Source organism: Pleuronectes platessa, chromosome 23 (genome assembly GCF_947347685.1).
Source record: "Pleuronectes platessa chromosome 23, fPlePla1.1, whole genome shotgun sequence".
Taxonomy (NCBI): domain Eukaryota; kingdom Metazoa; phylum Chordata; class Actinopteri; order Pleuronectiformes; family Pleuronectidae; genus Pleuronectes; species Pleuronectes platessa.
The window spans coordinates 10705668-10732029 of record NC_070648.1 but is presented as its reverse complement, the minus strand read 5'-3'; the positions used below and the strand labels follow the sequence as shown (position 1 = coordinate 10732029).

At 45.6% G+C, this 26362-nt stretch overlaps 1 protein-coding gene across 1 annotated transcript; it reads left to right on the top strand.

The window, feature by feature from the left end:
- The first annotated feature begins 28 nt into the window (after positions 1-28).
- wrap53 (WD repeat containing, antisense to TP53) lies at positions 29-24860 on the top strand. Its single transcript, XM_053416466.1, has 11 exons — positions 29-270; positions 1272-1733; positions 1845-2037; positions 2860-2955; positions 4074-4182; positions 4436-4524; positions 6859-7082; positions 21765-21976; positions 22512-22615; positions 23212-23355; positions 23603-24860. The coding sequence occupies exons 2-11, from the start codon at positions 1439-1441 to the stop codon at positions 23820-23822; spliced, it is 1686 nt and encodes a 561-aa protein (XP_053272441.1). The 5' UTR covers positions 29-270; positions 1272-1438; the 3' UTR covers positions 23823-24860.
- The last annotated feature ends 1502 nt before the right edge of the window (positions 24861-26362 follow it).

Here is a 26362-nt window from a genome sequence, read left to right as displayed (position 1 = left end):
CAACCAGCCACAACACAGGCATGTAGCATCGGGCGGCTAGCTCCGGCTAATGCAGCTATTGGCGGTGTCTGTCGCTGACGGACGGGTTTAAGGAGCTGAAGCGCGGTTCCTTCGTCTGTTGGGTCGTCTGTTGTTTCTTTTACAGCGGGAGCAGGACACGCATGGAGGGAGACGTGAGGTGTGGTGATGGTAGGACGAGCTGGCTCGCTTGAACTGGGCAGGGGCAACATTAGCGCCAGTTTGGAGTGGTTGGCACGTCTCTAGCTACAGGTGTCTGTTATTTTCTCCCCTTTAAACAAGAGACGTCACGTTTACCTCCTTTATTTAAACAATGGCTGTTTGTACTTTCTGTTCAATCTGCCATGAACCTCCTGTCAGTTATTCATGAGAACCTGCGAGACAGAGGTTTCATTGTGGCTTTGTTCAGTGTTGCAGAAAGAGCCATATTGTCATTTGTGTGTTTGTTTACTATAAAAGTGTTTATAATGTTTAGAGTCAAGTTATCGTCTACACATTGATTATTTACATATTTAAATCTTTACATTAGCGTCATGGAAACAAGAGAAACGTGTTGAATCTGCCTCTGTAATTCCTTTACATTAACCTGATTTTGAGGGCTCTCTGGCTTCTTATTGGTTAGTTGAGACACGTGAGAGTGAGAAGCAGGAAGTGTGTGTTGTTGATGGAGATGACCAGTGTGGAGAAAAGTGCTGCTCAGAAAGTGGTCCGTCCTGATCCAACTCCCCCACATCGAACCCTCACTTCACAGCAGCATCAGTCTTCAGCCAGGTCACAAGGGGACATTTGTGTTTGTAGACTTTATTTCCTCCACATCCGAACATCAGCTCACTGATGTTGTTTGGTTTTACCGACAAGAGACCTTGGAGTTAAATAAGATCTGCAAGGTTGATGTATAAAAAACATTAACATCTACTTCTGCTAATGATCGATCTCAAGTCTTTTCTACATCTCAGTTAAATACAAGTACTGTCTCATGGAAACATGCATGATGATGGGTTCGGGTAAATCTGGGAAAAAGACATGCATGTAATGTCTGCTAGAGGAACATAGAGTAAGAACATAGTTATTTCTGTTCCTTTGAGAATCGTATACTTGAGAATAGTCTTAACTAATAGAAAGAAAGGAATTAAACTATACCAAACTGTAAGAGGAACTGTTCTGCCCAGCATGCATCACATTAAGTCAGACACAAGCCCATACTGTAACATTGTTCTGACGTCTGTCTTCCATCTTCATCACTACTCTTCCAGGCTAGTGGGTGCTGTGATGTCCGCGACCCTCAACCGACTCAAACACCCACACTGCAGGAAGAAGCACTATCCCAGTAGCACCTATCTCACCCACGTGTGACCACCAGCACAAGGTACTCCGACCCTCGGTTAAGGACTTGACAGAAGAGATTGAAAGACACAGAGAGATGTCCGACACGGCCGGAGGTGGGGACAGCGGTGTGGTAGGCACAGGGCAGGATGCAGAGGCGGACAATGAGCCCCCCCAACAGGCCCCACCTCTACTTGAAGGTGATGATTTGGAGGTCGGGGAGACCTCAGAGGAAGGACCCACTCAAGATGCCAAGCGGCTCAGGATGAGCCAGTCTCCAGAACAGGTTGCAGAGCCCGTCGAGATCCATGGAGAAACATCAGCACAGGCTGGCTTGCTGCTGGAACACCCAGCCCCACCAGCACAAGGTGCTTGTTATAGTGAAACTGCAGGTATGAAATCAAATGCAAGAAGAAAATGAATTAATTCAAGCGCTGACTTTTGGATGTCTGTCTGAGATAATGATTCAGGAATAACTTTTCAAATGTACTCTTTGATGCTAGACACAGGAGAACTACCACAATGTGAGGAAAAAGGTCAAGGAGTGATAGAGGTGCCTGTCAGTCTGGGAGGTGAAGAAGAAGATAGCCACCAGAATGGAGATGGAGGGCATGATGCTGCCTTAGAAGAAGAGACAAAAGCAGGGGAGGAGTGCGACGCTCATGGATCTGCAGACAGCCCCAGTGAAGTACAGCAGTAAGTGGAGGAAGAAGTCCTGTTTATTTTTAACCTCAGGCTCTACATAACTTTGAGTAAAGAGAGAGACCATCAAGTGATCTATTTGGAGCGGGACCTTGTGGCAGGTGGTGACGTTATGCAGTGACTGAGGATGAGTTACAGGCGTGTGTGGAACGGAGAAAAAAAAAAAATTGTGAGCACTGCAGAGCAAAAGGTTTTCAATAAAGGCAAGTTGATAGAGTAGTTGATGAACTGCTGACCAAAATGCAGTACTCATACCAGTGCTCCTTGATCATATGCGTTCTATGTGCCCTAAGTTTGAGGTCACCACAATACACAGTAGGAATCATCCCTGTTATTTCTTCTCATTTGTTCAACATAATACTTGTCCCTCTATTTACAATTCTCCCTCAGTACAAATTCAAAGCGATCTTTGACTGACAGTGGGAATAAGAATACCCCTGAAACTTCAGAATTACAGTCCTGAATATGTTCATATTTGCAGCTATTTGCACATGTGTAAACGACTCATGAGTGTAAGTTGTGCGAGATAGATTAACCTGTAGGAGAGTGAAATGTAATTAACATCCCCTCCCTTCCAGCTCAGAACCAATATGATTTTCTTTTGGGTTTTGTGCAAGTTGGCACTGTAGCAGCAGCTTTGTTCCAGGTGGTGAACGTTTCTTAAACCACAATATGTTTTATGTTGAATTTATTAAAAAAAACATCTAATCCTCGACACCAACACAATATAATGGATGCTTTTGTTGTTTGATTCATTTGCTCTAACTTTGAAATTATTTGACCAAGGACCTGTCCTTCTCTCTGTCCTGCTTCCAGACTTGGCTTAGAATTTACCCAGAGCCCCCAGATGCTGACTGGTTCCTGGACTGAGTACTCGAGCATCCCAGAGAATTACCTCAAAGGCTGTAAATGGTAATCTCCTCTCATATAAACACCACACAAAATACACCACAGATGAGGTTTTAAATGTGTGAAGTATAAAAGGTTTTTGGATTACCATAATAAATAAGACAAAGACACATGTATTTTACATGTTTACCCTGTGGAAGATATCAAGGTCTGCTAGTGATTTGTTTTGTTAAACATCTTGTCCAAATGAAGTGAAGGCAGCACTTCCACGATGTTTATCTTTCTTAGTCAGTTGAGAGTGGGAACACTAACACTGCAGCAGTTATAGAGTAAGACTGTATCCCGTGGCCTCCAGGTATCGTGATCTGGTTGTTAAGATAGATCAGTATCTTGTGTGTACACCACAGTATTTATACTTGCTATAAATATTAGCTTTAATGCAAGTCCACTGCATTGTCTCTACATGGCCCCAGTGGTGTCATTGTGAGTGAGAAATGTATTTGTTCCTGTTTTTTGTTTTTTTGTTTTTATACCTCTGCGCTTGCAAAAGCCGTGATCGGGGGCATTTAGTTTTCTGTTTGTCTGCATGTATCATCTATTCTCTCTGTCAAGCCTTGAGAGAATTTCTTCAAGTCCCCCGCTCTGTTGTTTTTTAGTATATTAACATGTCCGCCTGTGCCTGTTTATATGATAAAAGACCTATTTTGAGCAAAGTAAGCAGTCAGTGCTATTTCCAGACTAGACTGTATATTTTGAAAACGAACGGGTCATTACAGGTCGAGCAAAAATGTTCCCTCACAAGGTAGTCGAAGGTTTCGACTTGAAATAAATAGCAACAGCTCCAACACAGACAAGTGCTCCCCCCCCACACACACACACACACACAGGAAGAGATTGCTCCCTAGAAAAAACTGCTCTTCAGCTGATGTTTTAACTTCTCTGTGACATAAATATAGACATGCAACTCATGTCAAAGTTGTACTGTTGCTAGATTTGTCATAACTTTCACTGAGTTTTACTGTGAACCAAGCTCGTAAACAAAACAGAAGCTGAGTGAACCTTGAATCTCCAGAGAAGCAGCGTGTGAGATTCGCCCGAGATGTTCTGCTGGATACATGGTGCATAGTAATAAAAGGCTAAATTTCATGCCATTTAAAATATTCTCTCCTCTCCTAACCAAGGGCCCCTGATGGTTCCTGTATCATGACCAACAGTGCAGACAATGTGCTCCGTGTGTACAACGTCCCTCCAGAGATCTACAGCTACAATTGGGACTTGCTTCCAGAGATGGTGAGCACACAGATCACCCTCCATAGACGCTCTCAGACATGCTCTGAACTCCGGATATTCTAGAGGCTTTCTCCGCAAGAGAACGTTAAAAGGCTGAGGGAGAGGCCAGCGGAGAAATCCCACCAATGACTTTTGAAAATAAATCTTACCACCAAGAAAAAAACGTGTGACTTAGTATTGTAGCCAACATCAGCACTAATAGATCCCAGTGGTCAGCTGACTGTGGTCTTCTCTGCCCATCATTCTGTGGCAGAGTCCGGTGCTGAGGATGGCAGAGGGAGACACCATCTACGACTACTGCTGGTACCCCAAGATGAGCTCGCTGGATGCAGACACGTGCTTGTGAGTTGAACCTGATCTTTGCTGAACTACTCTTCAGTGTCTTGATTAACGGGAAATCAAAGAGTCCTGCTAGTCGCGAGCCGATTCTGTAACACGGTGTAGTGATGACGAATGAAATTGTCTCCACATGGGCCGTTACTTAATTCCAGGACGGGACACTTTCATTCGTCATCACAACACCTGGCATTCGATTGGTTGGGGAGTTTTGATGACTTGTTGCACAATGAGTCCAAGAGCAGAAGAGAAATCAGAGAGTAGACGTTTCACACAGAAGCGTGAACACATGGAGAGGAGCTGAAGCTGGAGCGCAGGAAATCAAAGCACAAGCAGGGTATATTTGAGTGCAAACAGGGTCTTGAGTGAGATCATTACAAAAACTGAGCCTGAAATCAATACGTTCCACATTGCATTTAACAGATGGATGAGACATTAAAGACTTTAAAGGTCAACTTGCCAGATAAGGTTAAGACTATATGCACAGAAAACGTGCTATATTGTCTTGGTTTAATTGTTTTTAATCTAGATCATGGATAGTTAGTTCAGGACACTGTGCTCTCATGTGTGAGAGTAAGAATTTCTTGAAGCGTGACCATGTCTAATAGGCTACCTGAATACTGAAGATATTTTTGTCCGCTTGCGACTCATTCTTTGATCCCTGTGGTATATGCACTCGTTGTGGGAGCCGGCTGCCAGCGTGGGGAGAAGCTGTAAAAGCTTTCTGATGTCTCTCATTAGGAGTAGAGAGCAGGCCTTTGTCTTGTCTGCCTCGGTCGCAAGCAGCGCGGGCCGTTTGAGACCCACGGTGCATTGCAGCAGGATTCAGCCCACTAACAGCACTCCAGAGCCCAGACAACACCTAAGGGGCCTCGTGATCCCCTGACTCCGGGAATTCTCATTTGTGTTGTTCTTCAAGTGTGTGCAGGCGCGCGCCACAGCAGACTTTTACATTGGCAATTATCACATCCTTGTGTGTTTGTGCGTGCGCTGTGACTCCCCGCCGTCACCGTGGCGAGAGAGGTAGGGCCAGTTGTAGCCTCCTCCCTTTCATCGAGACCCAGTGTTGGCAGCGCTCCACGGCCAACATCAGACGGTCTTTACAGAGTAAGAGGAGGGGTGGCGGGGGGGGTCAGGATCCGAATGTCCCGAGAAGAGAGTTGTGTAAACCGCAAAAACATCAACAAATGGTTAGTGTGGACAGTGAACCACTTCAGGGGCCCTGTGTGTATCTGCCAGAGCCGAACAAAGAGCTGCCTGTCAGGAGGATGCCAGGAGGAGCTGACAGCAGATACTCTTCATCTTCTTTAGATCAGCGCCACGTATCAGATAGGAGCTCCTGCAGAGCACCGCCGTGTGGTCGGACAAGCTCCGATTGGGTTGTTAAAGGCTGAGGCAGACAGATGAAAGGTTAGACCTGTGATGCTTTAACACATCTACAGCAAGCTTGTCTTGCTTGTACCTTTTCTGTCTCTCTCCCTCCCTCCTCCCCCTCCTCCTCTTGCCCCCCCGAGCACTCCTTGAACTCTCCGTCTGCCAGAAGCCATTTGTTGTGGATGCCCCTCCTGTAGAGAGGGAATAAGGGCCCCTGTTATGACTCGGTTAAGTTGCACTGAGTTCTAGGCTTTGCTCCAAGGTAGCAGCAGTCTAGCATTATAATTGGGCATTTCCCTGCTCTGGAATAAAGCTGCGGCGCAGAGGGGCTATAACGAAACACGGCAGCGTCGGTAGGGGCTAATTTCCTTTGTCTAATTGAGCAGTGATGTTTGGGCCTTTTTTCAGTGCCCAATAATTAGAGTTTAAAAGGAGCGGTGCAGTCTTTGCTCCTGATTTGAATCAATAAGGGCGTGCTGTGGTCTTGTCTCCATAATGAGGCATCGCACAATAGTGTGTATTTGTTTTGATGTATTGATACACCGAGGTGGAGGCGGTGCAGCAGAGGATGGAACTGGAGAATGAATCAAGATGCGTTTGGTCATACATAATGTATATCTCAAAAGAATCTCAGCAGCCTATCTCATTTGAATCTGTTTCTTATCCTCTGAGATGTCATTTTACAGTTATAACAGTTTTATTTCACTAGTGACTTTGTGTACAAACACAGTTTTTAGTACACTAAATATGTTCCTTGGGTTTGAAACTCTAAAATGAGTCATCTGTTTATCATTGTAAAGGCCAAACAATCCCAGAGCCAATAAAGAGTAACCCAATTAGGTTTTCTCAGCTTTTATTCAGCCTTTTTGCATAACATGCCTCATTCACTCTATTCCCTGTTGTCTCTGTGCTTTCCCCATAGCTCACGTTTGCCCTTCTTTTCTTCTCGTCACCCATCTTCCGCAGCCTAGCAAGCAGCAGCCGTGACAACCCAGTCCACATATGGGATGCTTTTCACGGGGATGTGCGAGCCAGTTTCCGACCCTACAATCACCTGGATGAGCTGACGGCGGCTCACTCCCTCTGCTTCACGCCGGACGGCACGCAGCTCTACTGCGGCTTCGACAAAACCGTCCGGGTCTTCTACACCGATCGTCCAGGCAGAGACTGTGAGGAGCGGCCCACCAATGGTCAGTCATCAACTCCTCCTCCAAAGTTTCCATATAAAGCAACATAATGGTGTTTTCATGTTGGCCATTTCAGAGGTCTGTTAAACTATCAAAATAGTCGTCAGACCTAAGTTCAGAACTCCTAGAACTTCAACTTTATCAAAATAAAAGCTTTGTAATTCACCTCGATGTAAAGCTTTACTGCATTGAAACAGCCGCTGTGCTTTTAGTTCGTAGACCTATTGCCAAACAGGAAGTGATTCAATGAATGCTGTTGACATGAAGTTTTTGACCTGTGGTTCGACCCGGTTGTCGACACTGCTGGAGTTTGAGGACATAGAAGAAGACATTTTTATCGCGATCCGCAGACTGTGTCTTAAAGAGCTGGTCGCTTGTTCATTCAACTATAGTTTTGTTGGGACCTACAGCCACAGAGAACCATAAAATGAGGACTGGTGGAAGATTCCACTCCAGCCTAAAGTACGGGGGGGGGAGCAGGCTACAGTTGGAACTGTCAATGACCCCTGCTGTGTCTCTAGCCGCGCCTCAGATTTTGAACTCTGACCCTCCTATTGGCCTAAGACCCTTAACCCTGCTAGAAGGCGGGAGTTACCTCTAAGGTGCTATTTAAGGACAAACACACCGAAAATAGTTCTTTCCAGTTCCACTCACATTAGAGCTAGCATCTCCAGTTTAGTTCTCAGTGATTCACAGGACACAAAGGAAACAAACTTAACAGCTGTTTGATTTTTCATAAGTTTATTTTAAACTTATCTTTTCGTAGTTTCACTTTTAGTTTAAAGCTACTTTTTCTAATCCAGTTTAAGCTTAACTTATCCTTTTTTAGTACATCGTAAGCTTATTTTTCCTATTTTTACTTAAAGCTTTTAATCTGAATAGCGCGCGGCAGAAACTCCCCCTCACTCGCTGGCCGAGAACAGAGACACTTTCCCCGCTATCCACGGACAATCCGGCGACGGTTGTTCCTTCCTGCAGACGGGCAAAGACCTTGCCAAGGAGAACGAGAAGCATTCTCTCCGAGACGGGCAAAGACCTTGCCAAGGAGAACGAGAAGAATCCTCTCCGATTCGGCCCAGCGCAATCTCGCCGTCGCCCCCAGCGGCTCCGCGATCAGCGGCCCGAGGCCAGGACATCATCCACTTCCTCCTTCCGGGATTCGCGCTACTCCGGTCGTGCACGAAACCCCGCGAAGCAACACGAAGTAAGAGACATATGTCTGGGCAGAGTCTAGTTTAATAATTAGCGTGTTTTTGTATATGATTGTACTTTTATAGAAAGACCGCCGTGTCGATCTTATTGTGAAAAGCGCGCGGTGACGATCCGGCGCTTCCTGTTTGATTCGTGTTTCCGTCAGGCCGATCTCACAGAAGACGTGCATCTGTTAAAAGACACCTCTTACGTAGCTGGATTGCCGGCCTCACTGTGTGATCGCCTCTGACGGCGTTTTTAAGATCATCTCCGATCTGTGTTACTATATGTTTCTCTCTTTCTCTCTATTGTATTCTCTCACATCCGCCGACATACACATCCTCGCCCACGCACCCACACATAGTCGCATTACATATAGTCATTCTGATATCAAGGAGGGCCTGAACGCACCTCGACGCCATTCGGCGCTAAAGCTAAGCTAAGACAAAGAATCCCTTTGTCCTCCCTCGACCTTTGTCCCACGTGTGTTTAAGTCGGCCATCTTTGACCATCTTGACTCTAAGTTACGTGGTCCTTCGACCATTGATTGCAATACACATCGAGGCCCGCCCTCCATTCGGACTCTAAATTCCTTAGGCGACTCCGCCATTTTGAGTTGTAGTCCTGGTGTATATTACATCACCAATTTTGTAGTCAAACCCCCAGGGTTAAGCCGGCCCTCTTAAACTTCGTGAGTCATCGACCCCCCTTTTTCCCTCTCTCTCTCACACACACATACACTTCCCCCGACTCACACACACACACACACGAACACACACACAGCCCTATCAGAAGGATGGCAGTGTGATCAATTGTGCTAAATGTGCTGCGACTGTATTGGATATAGCGGATTGTGTTAAATGAAGAATCATTTGGAACAACTTTGACTTTTATATCTTTTTAATAAACCCCTTTTATACTTAAAGTATTCGAATCTTGTGATTATTGGTGCATATTTATGTGAACACAGTTGGATAACGATAGCCAGTGCTTGAACTCAAACCCTTCATCGTTTATTATATAATCCCTAATATTAACTATTGAGATTATTAATTTAACTTTATCAGATGAGACTGATACTTATAGACTTATTCGTTGGTCCCTGTAACCAGGGTGGTGCCCCTTCTCGAGTATTAATATAGATAGTAGCATTCTTAAATTGACGATTTTATTGTTGTGACTAATTATTTCATTATTCTTGGTTGATAACCTTATCATTATTAATTGATATTAATTGATCTTATTCCAACTGTGTCATAATATCTATGTACAATAATCCAACTTAGTTTTCAATAAATTGATTTTTCAATAAGTTGATTTTCAATAGAGTAATTTGTTTCAATAAATAGATTTTTCAATAAATTAACTTTTCAATAAGTTTAATTTTTCGATAAATTGATTTTTCAATAAATTAACCTTTCAATGAATTTAATTTTTTCGATAAATTGATTTTTCAATAAATTAATTTTTCAATAAATTTAATTTTTCAATAAATTGATTTTTCAATAAGTTAATTTTTCAATAAATTAATTTTTCAATAAATTAATTTTTCAATAGTTAAATTTTTTAATAAATTTAATTTTCGATAAATTGATTTTTTTTTCAATAAATTATTTTTTTTCAATAAATTTAGTTTTTCGATAAATTGATTTTTCAATAAGTTGATTTTTTTTAATAAATTAATTTTTCAATAAATTAATTTTTCAATAGTTAAATTTTTCAATAAATTTAATTTTCGATAGATTTATTTTTCGATAAACTTAATTTTTTTTTATTAAATTTAAATTTTATTAATTTTTTTTCTTCTTCCAAAATTAATAATTTTTATTTTTTCTTCTTTCTCCGAAATTTCAAAATTGATCATAATTGATTGTTAAAAAAAAAAATATTCAAGAGATTTATTTTTCTTTTCAAAATTTTATTTTTGATTCCCTTAAACCTTTGCCAAGCAGGTATATTAGGGCTTTGCGTAACCGTGGTTGGTTGCTGACCGCATTTTCAGTTGTTAGTAACTTTGATTGGAGATTTTCTGCATGTTAGTTTTGATTTTGAGATTAATTGTTGCTTACTAGGTCTAGAGGATTGAGCCGCCGAGCTATCCTGCCTAAAGTTACGTGATAGACACAGGGTAGAGCTCACCCGTGTTTCTGATCGTATAGTGCAATTTAAGATTGTTACCCGCTGGTATCCCAGCGAGCTTAAGTAATCCACTGATTGTCTTATAATACTTAGACAATGAGTAACTCTGACCAAAGTGGGGCGCAGGCCTCTTCAAGGCCAGACGACATGCCACATTTGGTCGCAGATCTGGTGAAGCTGTCGGTTGATGAGGTGAGTGAGTTCAGTGGTTACGATGTCAGTGCCTGCGATGACAAGATAAAGGAAATAGTCACGTACATGGAAGACCCTTTTGGCCCCCAACGCTCAGTAACCAAACTTCTGGGCCAACTGGCCATCCTGTACGACCGCCGATCCCAGATGAAAGCCAAACAACACTCTGACGAGATCAGTGCCATGGAAGCAGTACATCAGGCAGAGCTTAATGAAAAGTCCCATTTGCAAGGGAGGAATTCCTCTTTACAACAGGAAGTTGATAGGTCCCGTGAAGAATGGGACCAGACACTGCAGGAGTGCGAAAACCTGCGCGAGCAGGTCAAACGTCAGAGTGAAAGAGAGGCAAGATATATAGGAAACGGTCTGTGGCCCTCTGGAATGGAAACAAGGTCAAGAATTGACACCTTATCCGGAGAAGCCAGTGAAGTAGAGACACCAGAAGAGCAACTGCAAGCACGGCCACGCCAACGTCAGGTGGCCGAAACTGATTCACCCTGGCTTATCAATAACGTCGATCAGAGATCCACCCCGGCCAACGCGAGGACGGAGCCAGCAGAAACCCCTAGGAGCACAGTGACTCTTGACCATCAGGCAACACCGAACGCCCGTCCAGCTGACGTTGGAAATCAACTCACCTTAGAAAGGGCTCCCCCTGTACGAAACTTACCTGCTCCATATCAGGACGACGGAAGAACGCCGCCCTGGATGGCTGAAGGATATTCACAATCAGGGAGGAACCCGTCTAACAACCATCCTCCACCTACCACGCAGGCGGCTGCACGATCTGGTTCTGGGTCACATCCGAACTGGTCCACCAATCCGAAGGCACGCCAAGAAGATGGTTTCTATGACCAGCACCAGGAAGAACCGGATTCGGATGACTCTGAGCACCATGAAGCACCAGTGGTACAGGGAATTCGCACCCGACAGATCGAGTCCCTGTCTAAAGACATCGATCGGTTCGATCCCGACGTCCGAGGGTCCAACGTAGACGATTATCTTCGTGAGGTAGAACGCTGCCTCTTGGACATAACCAACCCCTCATCCAGAGAAAAGCTGAAGCTAGTCTGGAAGACGACAGCCAGAAACGTCCACGCCTTCATGGAAACTCTGTCACATAAGGTCAGAGACAATTATTTCGACCTATGTCAGGCCCTGCGCGAAGAGTACTCACTCTTCACCGACCAGGCCTCCGCAACCCTCGGTGCCTTCGCTGTCCTGCAGAGGAAGAATGAATCTCCGAGGGAATATTACAGACGTCTGAGAACGGCGTACTTCCAAGGGCGTAACGCCCCCGGGCTGGAAAACGACACAGCTTTCAAATCCTTGTTCCTGCACAATCTCCACGATAGTGTGCGATATGATGTTACCATGCACTGCAGAGCTGGTGACCACTCGATGCAAGAGATGAGAAGGTACTCTCAACTAGCCTGGGAGACGCGAACACGCCAAAACAAAGGACAAGAACAGGACGTCAGGGTTCTGGGGATCCAAGCTCAACCCCACATGGATCTGGCGCTGGAGGGTAACGAGATACCTCTGGCCAAAACACACCACAGGAGAGAGGATCGTGAACGTCGACCCGTCCAACAGGATCCTAGAAGGAACCAAGAAAGGGAGGGGTCAACCCAGCCCCGCAACCAGAGGTCACAGCACCTAACAACCTCTCAACAGAGAGGCAGGGATTGGGCTGAGCGAGGACGCCACGAGAAGTATGACAACAAATATCCCAAACAAGGGAGGTCACAAGAACATGGGAAGAAACAGGACCCATGGAATCCGCAGGATAATTGGAAGAAACAGGACCCATGGAATCCGCAGGATAATTGGAAGAAACAAGAACATGGGAGGAGACAGGGACCCATGAATCAACAGGAACGCTGGAATCAACAGGAGCTCCCTCCACAAAGGCATCAACAGATGCATCCACAAATGGAAGATCTGATACGCCGATGGGTGTCAGAGGCAGTAGGGAAACAAGATGCCTCTAAGATCCCCACTGCACCGCCGGGTCCCCCAAAGAATCCAGACGGTGGTCCCCCATCAATGTGACTAGAACAGGTGTCCGCCATCCCCACCTCCAGAGTGTACTTCTCTGTCGGTTGGGGAAACTCAAGCACCACTAGACCACACCCTGAAATCTTCACTACAGACACTGCTCCCTTCTTAACTTTCTTGGGCGACCTTGTCCGGAAAGGCAACGCACAGCGCATATATACCTCAGTGGTAATAGGAGGCTGCTTCAGCTCCCTGGCCCTACTTGATTCAGGCTCGGAAATCAGCCTGATGTGTGCTAACACTTTCTCCCAAGTCGAAACAACCATGTTATCCCTTGGAAAACCCCTGCAAATTGAAACCTGCAACATTAATATCACCAGCTACACTCAGGACCAGTCACCCATCACAAAACGTGCCTGGATCGATATCACCTTCCAAGAGATGAGTCTGGCACATCCCATCTACATCTGTTCCATCGACACAGAACCACTGCTCATCGGTCAGGACCTGCTGGATCGATTGGCCCCGCTCATCGACTGTCATCAGGGACGCATTTGGGCTCAAGTCGATAACCCAAAACCTCTCGAGCCTAACGCCAGTCCTCCTATTCAAGTCACTGCCATCCAGACACCCAGCAGAATCTCCCCGATGTACCTGCCCCTTCCAGAAACGGACTCCAGCCCGAATCCCATCAGGACCACGGCAAGTGGGCCCGGGCCACCACATGATTCAGGAAACACTTTCAGAACCCATGATTCATTCCTATGTTCCTTAAACAATGAGAACCCGTCATTATACGTTCCCCGCATCAAAGAAGACGTTTTCCTAAACGGCATCCTGACCTCCAAAACCCTAGTAGCACTCTGGTCCGAGAAATCCGCAATCAGTATGGAAACGTACACTGATCTGTGCAGACTGGAACCCCCACCTCTTTTTGTGCGACGCTGCCACCGACTTCTCTCAGCAGAGATACCACAGACCCCTATCAAAGCGACTGGAGTGTGCGCTATCTCCGTGCGAATCGGAAAACGACAGATCTGGCACTTCGTGAGCGTAGTAGCCCAACTTCCCTTCTCATTCTTGGTAGGAGCAGATCTCCTCATCAGACTCGGAACACAAGTGGACACCATAAACCAAGTTTTGTGGTCACAAGTCAACGCCGAGAGATACTGCCTGTCCAACGACCCAGTCCAGATGCTCTCTGGACAAACGATTCCCCAAGCCTGCCAGGTCGCCAGTGAGGTTGACATGGTCATTCCTCCACGAACCGCCGGGGCCCCGATCCGACTTGAAATCCTCAAGGGACAAAGGTTACCGGGTCCGCAGGCCTTCTTCCAACCGCTGCCCTCCTTCCAGGAACTCAACCTGGCAGTCTGTGGCACGCCACTGCTGGAAGTGAACCACCGAACGACGTATGTGCTTGTGAAAAACCTCACGCACTGCCCCGTTCAATTGAAAGCACACCAAGTGATAGGAATGTTGATTGACAGCTCATTCCACGATTTCGAGCTGACGATACCGGTCATTGGGGAACTTCCCCCTTCTCTAGCCAAAGACGACGCCGTGGATCAAGTCCTTCACACATTCCCAACCAACATGATCACGGTTATGCGTCATGAGTCACTGCAAGATGAAGCCATTTGTGGAGCCTCCCTGACGACAGAAGGGGACATGATGGTGTATGCTCTAGCAACTCAACCAGGGCAGGACAGCCCAGGGGATGCACAGGCTGCAGAACTATATCCCGGGTTCGAGGCTGAGATCAGACAACAACTAGAGAAAGCAGATGCCCTGACAACAGACGCACAGAGGAAAGTGCTCCGGGATCTGTTCCTTGACTTCCAGTCAATTTTCTCCAAAGACTCTACCGATTGTGGAGTCACTGACCTCCACATGGTGCGTATCCCCACGGATCCAAACGCACCTCCGACCTTCGTACGTCAGTACAAAATCCCATTGGCAGCCTACGAGTCCATTCAAGACATCCTCGACACCCTGTTAGAGAAACGTATAATCAGGGAATGTAATTCAACTTACAATTCACCCATTTGGCCAGTGCTAAAACCAACCGGAAAATGGCGTCTCACCATCGATTACCGTCCTCTGAACAAACAAGTCCCCCTGTCCCGCTGGCCCATGATTCACCTTGATCAAGAGCTAGCCAAAGTAAAAGGAGCCACGTTCTTCTCCACCGTAGACGTGGCAAATGGATTCTGGACTATGAAGGTAGACCAAGCCGACCAGTATAAACTAGCTTTCTCTTTCGGAGGTAGCCAGTACACCTGGAACCGGTGTCCTTTCGGATATTCAAACTCTCCATCCGAGTTCAACATCTTTCTCCACAAAGCCATGAGTGACGCCGCAACACGTGGAAATCTCATTTATGTGGATGACATCCTCATGAGGAGCCAAACCTTTGAGGAACACATAACTGAGATCCGACATGTCCTCAAGCAACTGTCCAATGCAGGAGCCAAGCTGGCTCTCACCAAAGGCCAGTGGTGTCGCACCAAGGTGAAATATGTTGGCCTGATAGTCGGCGCTGATGGCATCGAACCCCAAGCAGGGCGGATACAAGCCATCAAAGACATCAAGGCCCCCAGTCGCCTAACAGAACTCAGAAGTTTCCTCGGGGTCTGTAACTACTCCCGCCAGTTCATTGAAGACTACGCAGAGATAGCCAGACCTCTCACCGAACTCCTGCGCAAAGACAAGCCCTTCGAGTGGGAAGAATCCCAAGAACAATCTTTCCATCAGATGAAAGAAAAACTCTGTTCGGCACCCTGTCTGGCCTACCCAGACAAAGACAAAGAGTTCCACCTCGAGGCGAGCTTCTCCTCCCACTGTCTCAGTGCGGCCCTGGCACAGAAGTACGACACCGACAAGCGTGTTGTGGACTACGCCAGTCGACCCCTTAGCGGTGTGGAAATCAAATTTTCAGACTGTGAGAAAGCACTCCTGTCCACAGTCTGGGCTGTAGAACACTTCCGCAGCTACATCGGAGGACAGAAGGTCATCATAGAGACGTGCCACCAACCCGTAGCCTTCCTGAACAGCCAAAGACTGAGAGAAGGACGGGTCACAAACAGCCGCATAGCCACATGGATGATGGCACTGCAAGGCTACGACATCGAAGTGAAATACGCCCAAAACAACAAGATGGCCCTGGGTAAAGGCTTGGCGGAGTGCCACCATTGTGATGAAAATGAACAATCAGACCCCATCTCTCTCCCAACAACCACTCCATCACTGCCTTCCAACCACCGTTATTATGAAGAAAACGTCTGCGAAGATCTTCCCAAGGTCTATGTTGATGGCTGCTCGTTCCACCACGAGAGCCAGCTCCGGGCAGGAGCTGGCATTGCCTGGGCCAACTACAGCAGCAGCGAACCAACTCACTACAAGCTAGGGCCCAAGACCAGCCAGTACGCAGAGATCGCTGCTATACTCATCGTCCTTCAACAAGCAGTCAAGCTGGCTATAACGCAGTTGGTGATCTGTTCAGATTCAAACTATGCCCGTCACAGTTTCATCTCCCATTTTCCCTTATGGAAGGAAAAAGGAATGAAAAATGCCAGGAACAAGGAAGTCAAGCACTCAGAACTCTTCCTGACCTGTGATCAGTTGGTAACAGACCAAGGGCTGATAGTTTACTGGAAGAAAGTCAAAGGTCACTCCCAACTAGCTGGACCAGACAAAGACGGCAACGACGAAGCAGACCGACTAGCCAAGCTAGGAGCAGACGAAGGCGTGCACTGGGAACTACAGGGCGATGGACTTCAAAGTCCCCAAAACTGCGTAGTGAACGCGATCACCCGACGACAGGCAAGGGAGCGACAAGAGAACCCCCAAGCCTGCGACCAGATCCTGCATCTGGGTCGTAAACCTGAAGATACAGACTTGGTTGCAATGCAGGAACAGGATCCCGTCATCAGTGCCATCCGCCAGATAGTCGCGACACCTCCCCCGCAAGACTCCCAACCATTCACTGACCAACCCAAGGAGGTACGGGCATATCAAACGGCACTACCCCACCTGAAGATGGAAAAGGATCTGCTCATCTACACCCGTAATGGCCAAGGACCAAACCGGTGGGTCGTTCCGACCAACCACCGGGGGGTAATGTTGTCCCACGCTCACGATTCCCTTGTCGGTGGCCATAGAGGTTACAAGGCTACTCTAAGCACCCTGCAGCAAGTCGGGTACTGGCCATCAATGGCCCATGACACCCAATCATACGTCCGAGGGTGCCTTACCTGTTGCCAGTTCCAACCGTCATCACCACTGAGTCGCGCCCCACTTCAAGGAAGGGGGGTCTCATTTCCATGGTCCCACCTTCAGATCGATTGGATTGGACCGGTCCCAAAGTCATCACGAGGCAACAAGTACCTGCTCACCGTTACTTGTGCCTTCACCAAATGGGTGGAATGCCTCCCAGCGTCCAATGACACAGCCGTCATCACAGCAGTCCTACTGCTAAATCATGTGTTCAGTCGCTGGGGCCTACCACTTTCAATTGATTCGGACCGGGGAACCCATTTCACATCTCACGTCATGACCTCCCTCTGCGACATACTTGGAGTTGAAGTCAGATTCCACATCTCCCATCACCCCCAATCGTCAGGCCAAGTAGAACGTGCCAACCGGACCATTATCCACATGCTGAAGAAGTACGTAGGAAGCAATGGAAAGGACTGGGACGTAAAACTTCCCCTGGTGCTGATGGCAATCAGGTCCACCCCGCACCGCTCCACAGGTGTCACCCCCTTTGAGATGATGACAGGAAGACAAATGACTCTCCCCCTGCATCTGTTGTACCATGCGGAAGACCTCAGCGTTGTGACCGCATACACTGCACATCAGTACGTGGCAGAGCTACGTGACCATCTGAAGACGACCTTTGCACTGGCACAAGAAACTCTGGAGGCCAGTGTGAAAGCTTCAAAAGCCTACTATGACAAGAAAACCTCCCACCATGAATACGAAGTGGGTGACAAGGTTTTCTATTTCAAGTTCATAAGACCAGTGGGGGTCTCCAAGAAATTCCTCCCCAGCTGGATAGGTCCCTTTGAGATCGTGGGGAAACTCTCACCGGTAGCATACCGAATCAGGATCCCGAAACAGAGAAGACCCCCCACGTACAAATGGGTCCATTCAAACCAGATTAAGCCATACCATCCTTCCCCAATCTCAGGAGCAGAGGCCTACCCCACGTCAGAAAGGGGGGAGGCAGCCCAACTCCTAGATGGAAACCACTGAACCACTCACAGCATCAATAGTCGCATGCGTAAAATTCAACCCACCAGCATGCATTAATATAAATCTTCATTCCATTTTCAGTATTAACTAGGGTTTATTTGTTTCAAATTTCTTTCTGCACAGATACATTCAGAAACTCCAAGCGAAATTGGACTCACTCCTTTTCATTCCCAAAAGAAAGGCTAAGATAGCTCCCCGGGCTACCCAAGACATCCCACTAATTTAAGAAATTTCTGTCTGTCTCTCTTGCGCCGTTTTTCCTTTCCTTTCTTTTCATTTCACCTTTCGTATCAATTCATAGGTATGTTACAATTACTGCCGAGAAGAGTGTGTGAAACTGAAATCGTGTGCTGTGTTTTTAGGAATAGTAGATCGTCTCTCTGCCTAGATTTTGCCTCTGTCTGCCCAGACATAAATGTCTCACTCTGTCAAGATTATGCCTCCGTCTGCCCAGACATATATGCTCTCTCTCTGCCGAGGACACACACCTCATGTAAAATGAACTGACTTTTCACTCTTCCCACTTCACTCAAGGATTATCCCATGGATTATAATTGGACTGTTGACCCTTGTTTTCTCTGAAAACCGCGACTAACGTCCCACTCTCCAGACCAAAGGGGGGATGTTGGGACCTACAGCCACAGAGAACCATAAAATGAGGACTGGTGGAAGATTCCACTCCAGCCTAAAGTACGGGGGGGGAGCAGGCTACAGTTGGAACTGTCAATGACCCCTGCTGTGTCTCTAGCCGCGCCTCAGATTTTGAACTCTGACCCTCCTATTGGCCTAAGACCCTTAACCCTGCTAGAAGGCGGGAGTTACCTCTAAGGTGCTATTTAAGGACAAACACACCGAAAATAGTTCTTTCCAGTTCCACTCACATTAGAGCTAGCATCTCCAGTTTAGTTCTCAGTGATTCACAGGACACAAAGGAAACAAACTTAACAGCTGTTTGATTTTTCATAAGTTTATTTTAAACTTATCTTTTCGTAGTTTCACTTTTAGTTTAAAGCTACTTTTTCTAATCCAGTTTAAGCTTAACTTATCCTTTTTTAGTACATCGTAAGCTTATTTTTCCTATTTTTACTTAAAGCTTTTAATCTGAATAGCGCGCGGCAGAAACTCCCCCTCACTCGCTGGCCGAGAACAGAGACACTTTCCCCGCTATCCACGGACAATCCGGCGACGGTTGTTCCTTCCTGCAGACGGGCAAAGACCTTGCCAAGGAGAACGAGAAGCATTCTCTCCGAGACGGGCAAAGACCTTGCCAAGGAGAACGAGAAGAATCCTCTCCGATTCGGCCCAGCGCAATCTCGCCGTCGCCCCCAGCGGCTCCGCGATCAGCGGCCCGAGGCCAGGACATCATCCACTTCCTCCTTCCGGGATTCGCGCTACTCCGGTCGTGCACGAAACCCCGCGAAGCAACACGAAGTAAGAGACATATGTCTGGGCAGAGTCTAGTTTAATAATTAGCGTGTTTTTGTATATGATTGTACTTTTATAGAAAGACCGCCGTGTCGATCTTATTGTGAAAAGCGCGCGGTGACGATCTGGCGCTTCCTGTTTGATTCGTGTTTCCGTCAGGCCGATCTCACAGAAGACGTGCATCTGTTAAAAGACACCTCTTACGTAGCTGGATTGCCGGCCTCACTGTGTGATCGCCTCTGACGGCGTTTTTAAGATCATCTCCGATCTGTGTTACTATATGTTTCTCTCTTTCTCTCTATTGTATTCTCTCACATCCGCCGACATACACATCCTCGCCCACGCACCCACACATAGTCGCATTACATATAGTCATTCTGATATCAAGGAGGGCCTGAACGCACCTCGACGCCATTCGGCGCTAAAGCTAAGCTAAGACAAAGAATCCCTTTGTCCTCCCTCGACCTTTGTCCCACGTGTGTTTAAGTCGGCCATCTTTGACCATCTTGACTCTAAGTTACGTGGTCCTTCGACCATTGATTGCAATACACATCGAGGCCCGCCCTCCATTCGGACTCTAAATTCCTTAGGCGACTCCGCCATTTTGAGTTGTAGTCCTGGTGTATATTACATCACCAATTTTGTAGTCAAACCCCCAGGGTTAAGCCGGCCCTCTTAAACTTCGTGAGTCATCGACCCCCCTTTTTCCCTCTCTCTCTCACACACACATACACTTCCCCCGACTCACACACACACACACACGAACACACACACAGCCCTATCAGAAGGATGGCAGTGTGATCAATTGTGCTAAATGTGCTGCGACTGTATTGGATATAGCGGATTGTGTTAAATGAAGAATCATTTGGAACAACTTTGACTTTTATATCTTTTTAATAAACCCCTTTTATACTTAAAGTATTCGAATCTTGTGATTATTGGTGCATATTTATGTGAACACAGTTGGATAACGATAGCCAGTGCTTGAACTCAAACCCTTCATCGTTTATTATATAATCCCTAATATTAACTATTGAGATTATTAATTTAACTTTATCAGATGAGACTGATACTTATAGACTTATTCGTTGGTCCCTGTAACCAGGGTGGTGCCCCTTCTCGAGTATTAATATAGATAGTAGCATTCTTAAATTGACGATTTTATTGTTGTGACTAATTATTTCATTATTCTTGGTTGATAACCTTATCATTATTAATTGATAGCTTGTACTTTCTAAATTGATAATTACTTGTTTTTCATTAGTAGTTGTTATTCATTGATTGATTATTCTTAAAGTTTACATTAATTATTTAATTATTCTTAATCAATAAACTTTATCATTCTCAAATTAGTGATTTAATAATTCTTAATTGTTGAACTTCCTTATTTACTCATTAATGGTTTTATTGTTATTTGATTACTGATCATCTTCAATTAATAATCTAATTATTTTGTTTAATAAATAATCTTTATTGTTTCAATAATCATATTCCATGATTATTGATAATTAGCCAACGTCGAGTCCCCCTACTATTGCACAACAGTTTATATTGAACATACCCCACTTCCCTGGGTCATTAACAACATGCCAAGCCATTAAGACAAATAGCTCTTGAGATAAGTATTCCCCTGACAGGCAGACGTTTGTGGATATAGTGAGATGGGATCTGTGATTTCTCCCTGTTCCAGGATGCTACAACTCCTAGAGTCAAAAAGAATTTACAAAAAGAATTGCTTTCACAGGCTGTGTTTTTGGAAAATCCAGCGCACAAGAGAAATTATAATTAAAATTAGACATTGTGAAAAGGATAATATAACATCACTCAGGTTTTTATTATGCACTTCTGTCCAAACTGTGAAGAATTATTTTTCTCTGTAACAGGTTTCATTTCACCAGTTTCTTGTAGTTAATGGGCTGATGTATTTAGATAAAGGCGAAGAAAGGAGACTTCAGGTGGCAAGAAACAAATATGGTAACACATGCATGAAATAGTTGTCTTTATTTTTAGGTCATGAGTAATCTCCAGCCCCGATGCGCTGGCAACTCAACACTGCTCTGGTGGATTCTTAGTCTTTGGTTTCTTGTGTGTTTGGCTCCTTCGTCTCCGCTTGATAACTAATAACTGCAAATTATGCAGAAATGTATGTTGAGTCTCAAAAGCAGGTTATGTGATACACATGAGGGCCCTGCCAGACCATTGCCTCTGCTTCTACGGGCCAAAAATGTGTCTCCTCCGAAAAGTAAGAAAGAGGATTATTTGGAAAGGAGTGAACCGTAAAAAGAAACAGATGATCCAAGATGTGACCGTTGAACCTTTTTGCTTTGACAGATGTACGCAGGAGTCGCCAAAAAAACATCAACTTGATCTCGGGATTAAAAGTGTTTGGGAGTTGTGTCTAGTGAACCCTGTTTTTATTTAATTTTTTGTATTATTCTGACAGCTATGCAAACTGTCGCTCTCTTGTCATCACTGCAGTGAAGAAGCAGGGCCAATGTGGCATCATCTCCTGCTTTGGCTTCAGCCCCTGCCAGTCTGTTTACGCCTGTGGCTCTTACTCCCGCTGCGCCGGCCTCTACTCCTGCCAGGACGGCACCCTGCTGGCTCTGCTGCCGACCCGCCACCACGGAGGCATCACCCATCTGCTCTTCTCCCCTGACGGCAACTACCTGTACACCGGCGGGCGCAAGGTTAAGACACACACACACACACACACACACACACACACACACACACACGCACATGCATGCACCTGCAAATGCCAGCAAGTACTTGTTTCAATGAGCACACACAAACACCATCATTAGGTTGTGTGTGTCAAGTAGGTAGCTTTTGTCAGTTGTTTTTCATGAAGTGGTTTACACAGGCAAAGCTTATTGGTAAGAGCTGACCTGTCCTTCACTTCCATTGTACTGTTGACCCTGTACTAACTCACATAAGCTAAATAAAATTTGAAAACTTACAGTGAGGTCTTTTTGAAAACACTTTTTATCTTATTTGTTGAAATCCTCCTCACATCTCGATAGCATCAATAAATATAGTTGTCTGATAACAAGGAAAAAACGGTTGGATGCTGATGTCTGTGGCCGTCACAGGACTGTAACCATATCTATTTTATTCAGCATGTAAGCTATATGCCTATATTTGTCATTTTTGGAATCATTGTGTATTGCATTCGTTACTTATTCTGACAAACAATGAATGTGCCTGTGTGTGTCTCTGTAGGATCCAGAAATCCTGTGCTGGGATATAAGAGAGCCTGGAAACGTTGTGTTTTCACTGAAGAGGAACGTCGCCACTAACCAGCGCATCTACTTTGACCTGGACCAGTAAGTTTACTTCACGAAAGTTGTCTTCAGTCACTCTGGAAAATGTGTGGAAAATGTGCAGACTTTTCCTTTCACCTAATAACAATGCAGCAGGAGATTATAATGTGGGTAGAGCATTCAGGAGGCAGGAAGTGATGTAAAACACCTCCTCGACCTTTATCAAAAGCTCTCATGTTCACCCTGAGATGTTTCTACTGTCTTTGTGTGATCGTTTTTTTGTTAGTCTTTAATCTGTTGCATGTAAGAAGCATCAGCAACTCGCCCGCCGTGCATTTTCCTGATATTTTCCTGCTCTTTTCGGACAAACTCCAGATATTGTCTGGAGCAACTGATTTCACACAGTTGCCCTGGTGCATACCGCCCGAAGTATTATTTCAGGAGTTCAGTGCATGTCTGAAAGCAGAATAATTAGAGCTGTATACTCGGATGTGTGTGTGAGCTTGGATTGTGATAAAGTAGTGATGCTGCCCTAAATCCACATATTACAGTAAATACAGTCTGAGATAAGGGACATTTATCCAGTGCAGTTTGCTACCTGGTTGGTGATGGGGCCTGACCATGTTAGTGTTTGTGTCTGTGTGTGTTTGTGTAAATAGGTCAGGCAGGTACCTGCTGAGTGGTGACACAGAGGGAGTCGTGTCAGTGTGGGACACCCAAACAGCTCCTCCTGATGGTAATGAGGAGCTACTGCAATCCCAGCTGAGGTTCCAGGCCCACTGGGATTGCACCAATGGCGTCAGGTATGATTATCAAAAGGATTAAACCATCACATTGACTGGTCACACTTTTATCTCATTCAAGAGTATGAAGATACATTATGACCGACATTGATGCATCCAATCTTAAGTTTTTAGTGACGATTGATTCAGATTTTTTAAAAGTTGTGCAATGATCAAATTAACTGCTGCAGGGCAAAATATCCAAATTGTCATCTTTAATTTTCTGCATTAACTTTCCCCCATCCCGTATTTTCTTCCTGACCCACAGTATTCATCCGTTCATGCCGTTGTTGGCGACCTCCAGTGGCCAGCGGCAGTTCCCGTCGCCCAGCGACAGCGATGGTGAATCTGGCGGCGAGGGAGCTGAAGCTGTGATGACCCCCCCGCAGGAGATCCGACAAGACAACACCCTGTCTCTGTGGTGGGCCGGCCCACTCGGCCCCGCCGCAGAGGGGGACCAGGAGCCGAACACGGCAGCAGAGACCTGAGGATCTCTTGAGTTCAGCCAAAAGACACAAACTGAGTTACACCTGCTAATGTGAAGTTTATTTTGGGGATTTTTGATCTGGACAAAAGGAATTATGGGTCAGTTAAATCCTTTTCTCTATAAGCAACATGGAGGCCTGACGTGGGCCACATTGACTGGGTCTCCCCCCTCGCAGTTCAAATACAGCATTGAAATTAAATCTTGCAAGTTCACAAGCAGTAACATCGTAGAATTTAAATTAAATGATTATGAGACATAACAGATTTTCAGATCTCTGTGTTTTGAGATTTTCTTTGCTCCAATTCCAGTTTGGTAAATATGAATTGGAGCTATGTGCATCGACGATGGTCAATGACAAGAAGTGGGTTGCATAAGAAGTGGACTGCAGATTGATATTTCTCTAATTAGTTATTGAATTTGTGAGAATTTTTAAGAGGATGGTTACCTGTGTTTTTTTATACTTTTTGAATTGTTCAGACAGAGTCGAGTCTGTCGACATACTGGTCACACCTCTGATTTTCATTAGTATTTGTGTGTTTGTGGCTCTAACGCTGCCACGAAGATTCTTAAATGCTTTATACTCACAGTAAGTGCCATTTGTCCTTGAGCTTTGCTTTTGTAAACCGATGGGTTGCCCCTCTTTTCTTTTTTTTTAACTCTTCACTCGTCACAAAATGTATATTTTTGTAAAGCCTTGATGTTGATTATGATTTCCGATGTCAAACTCCGTAAGCAGCTGGCGTGATCACGAGACCTCATCACAATCGGTGAAGATGCCGTCACGTGGAAAATGAGCGTCGTTACTTCTACTTCTTTTTCTCCACAGGATGTTCTTCTCAGATTGTATTTGTACCTGTGTGTGAGTGGGGATGCGGCAGCTCAGAACAAATTGTATTAATGTACGACAATGATTTGCTGCACGCTTATGTTGCCATCAGTGGGGGTGTGACTTGCTGTGGGGTTTCTCTGCAGGCTGGTCAGAGGCTCGGCACGCTCCAACCAAAGCCTGATATTTTTTAAATAAATCGATTAACTCTGATGCCCCTGCTGATTCAGGTTTCACGTATGCTCTACCAGTGGGTATTATGCCTGGATGATGCCACACGTCTCTAGATAGATGGCTGTGTCTGCAACAGGTGGTTTTATTCAAGCAGCAGTGAATTAAGAGCATATCTAATCCCAGATTCATGCTCTTTTTTTTTTTTTTTTTTTTTATATATATGTTTTTGTCCCCTTATGTAGAAGACAGTTCAGAGTTGGACGCCCTGTAATAAATCCTCGACGAATGCAAAGTGCTGTTCGGCTCCAGTCAAGAGGCGGCTCTTCAAAAAATCTGAAGGGACTATTGGCTGTCACTTGGAAACTATTCATTGCTTTCACCTTTTCCCTCACACACGCGCCGTGTGAATGCACGCACACTCGTGTATTTGATTGTCTGCGAACCACAGGGGCGCCCTGAGCACAGAGCTGGAGAGCTGTTGTGATGTGCGGGTTGCCTAGCGACCGCGTCCGCCTCGGGAGAGGAAAGTATAGGTGGAAGACGAGGAGGAGGAAGATTGGGGCCAGAGACGGGGGGGGGGGGGGGGGGGGGGGGAGGAGGAGGAGGAGGCCAAACCAGCGCAATAAATAATCCAGCAGTGTAGTGATTGCTACTTGTTTGTCTGATGCTCTGGACTCATTGAAATCACAGCCCTCCCAGAGTTGTGTGTCTGTGTGTGTGTGTGTGTGTGGGGGGGGGGGGGGGGGTGATGAGCGGATATGCCGGCTGTTAATATCTCGGGTGCCTGCTATTGGCCATTAGGGACGGGGTGTGGTAATGACTTGGGCGTGACAATTTATGTTCATTCATGTAAAATGAGACATTTTACAGACGCACATGAGATTCTCCTCATATCTATGAAGTAGAACTTGGAGGGAAATGTGTCAGAGGAAATGCACGAAATAGGATGTCACTGGATTTTTGGGGGTCACCTTTCCCCCTCAGCCCCACACATCATGTGCATCTTTTGGTTAGCCAACTTCATGGTAGTTTATCACACTTGTATGTAAAAAGCTCTGCAGTGTATATCCCTCCATACCAGAGCTGGAAGAAGAGCCAGTGAAACTCACCTCTTTTTGGACGTGTCATTATGAAACAGTGCCTTGTTTAGTGGACGTTGTTCTAAGGATGGTTTTCAATTCAGCACCAGTCATGTTGATACTTATTAAGTAGTGTAAGATCCTGCAGCTCATTTGCTAGAAAATAAGAGTGATTCTTAAAGAGTCAATGATGTTATTAGGACAGCAGCAGAAGTTAATAGTAGATTCGTAGTAGATAGAATAGTATCAGCTCTGGAGTCAGTTACCTGCAGAATGGGAGAGAGTTTTGCTCTGAAGTGAAAAACAGTTTTGTCATATTCTGGGATGCAGGATGGAGATTGATACCAGAATGTGTCTGTTGTCCTCCGGCCACTCGGTGAACCAGTGCTGCTCAGCTGTAACATCACGGCACAGCATTTGTTCCCATCCAATTCTTCGCCTGAAGGCTAACAACTATTTTAC

Excerpts from the sequence above, each read along its gene's own strand:
- wrap53 (XM_053416466.1), top strand. The coding sequence starts at position 1,439 with ATGTCCGACACGGCCGGAGGTGGGGACAGCGGTGTGGTAGGCACAGGG. Across the intron at positions 2,038-2,859 it reads AGCCCCAGTGAAGTACAGCA|ACTTGGCTTAGAATTTACCC; the intron begins GTAAGTGGAGGA and ends TCCTGCTTCCAG. Across the intron at positions 7,083-21,764 it reads TGAGGAGCGGCCCACCAATG|TGAAGAAGCAGGGCCAATGT; the intron begins GTCAGTCATCAA and ends TCATCACTGCAG.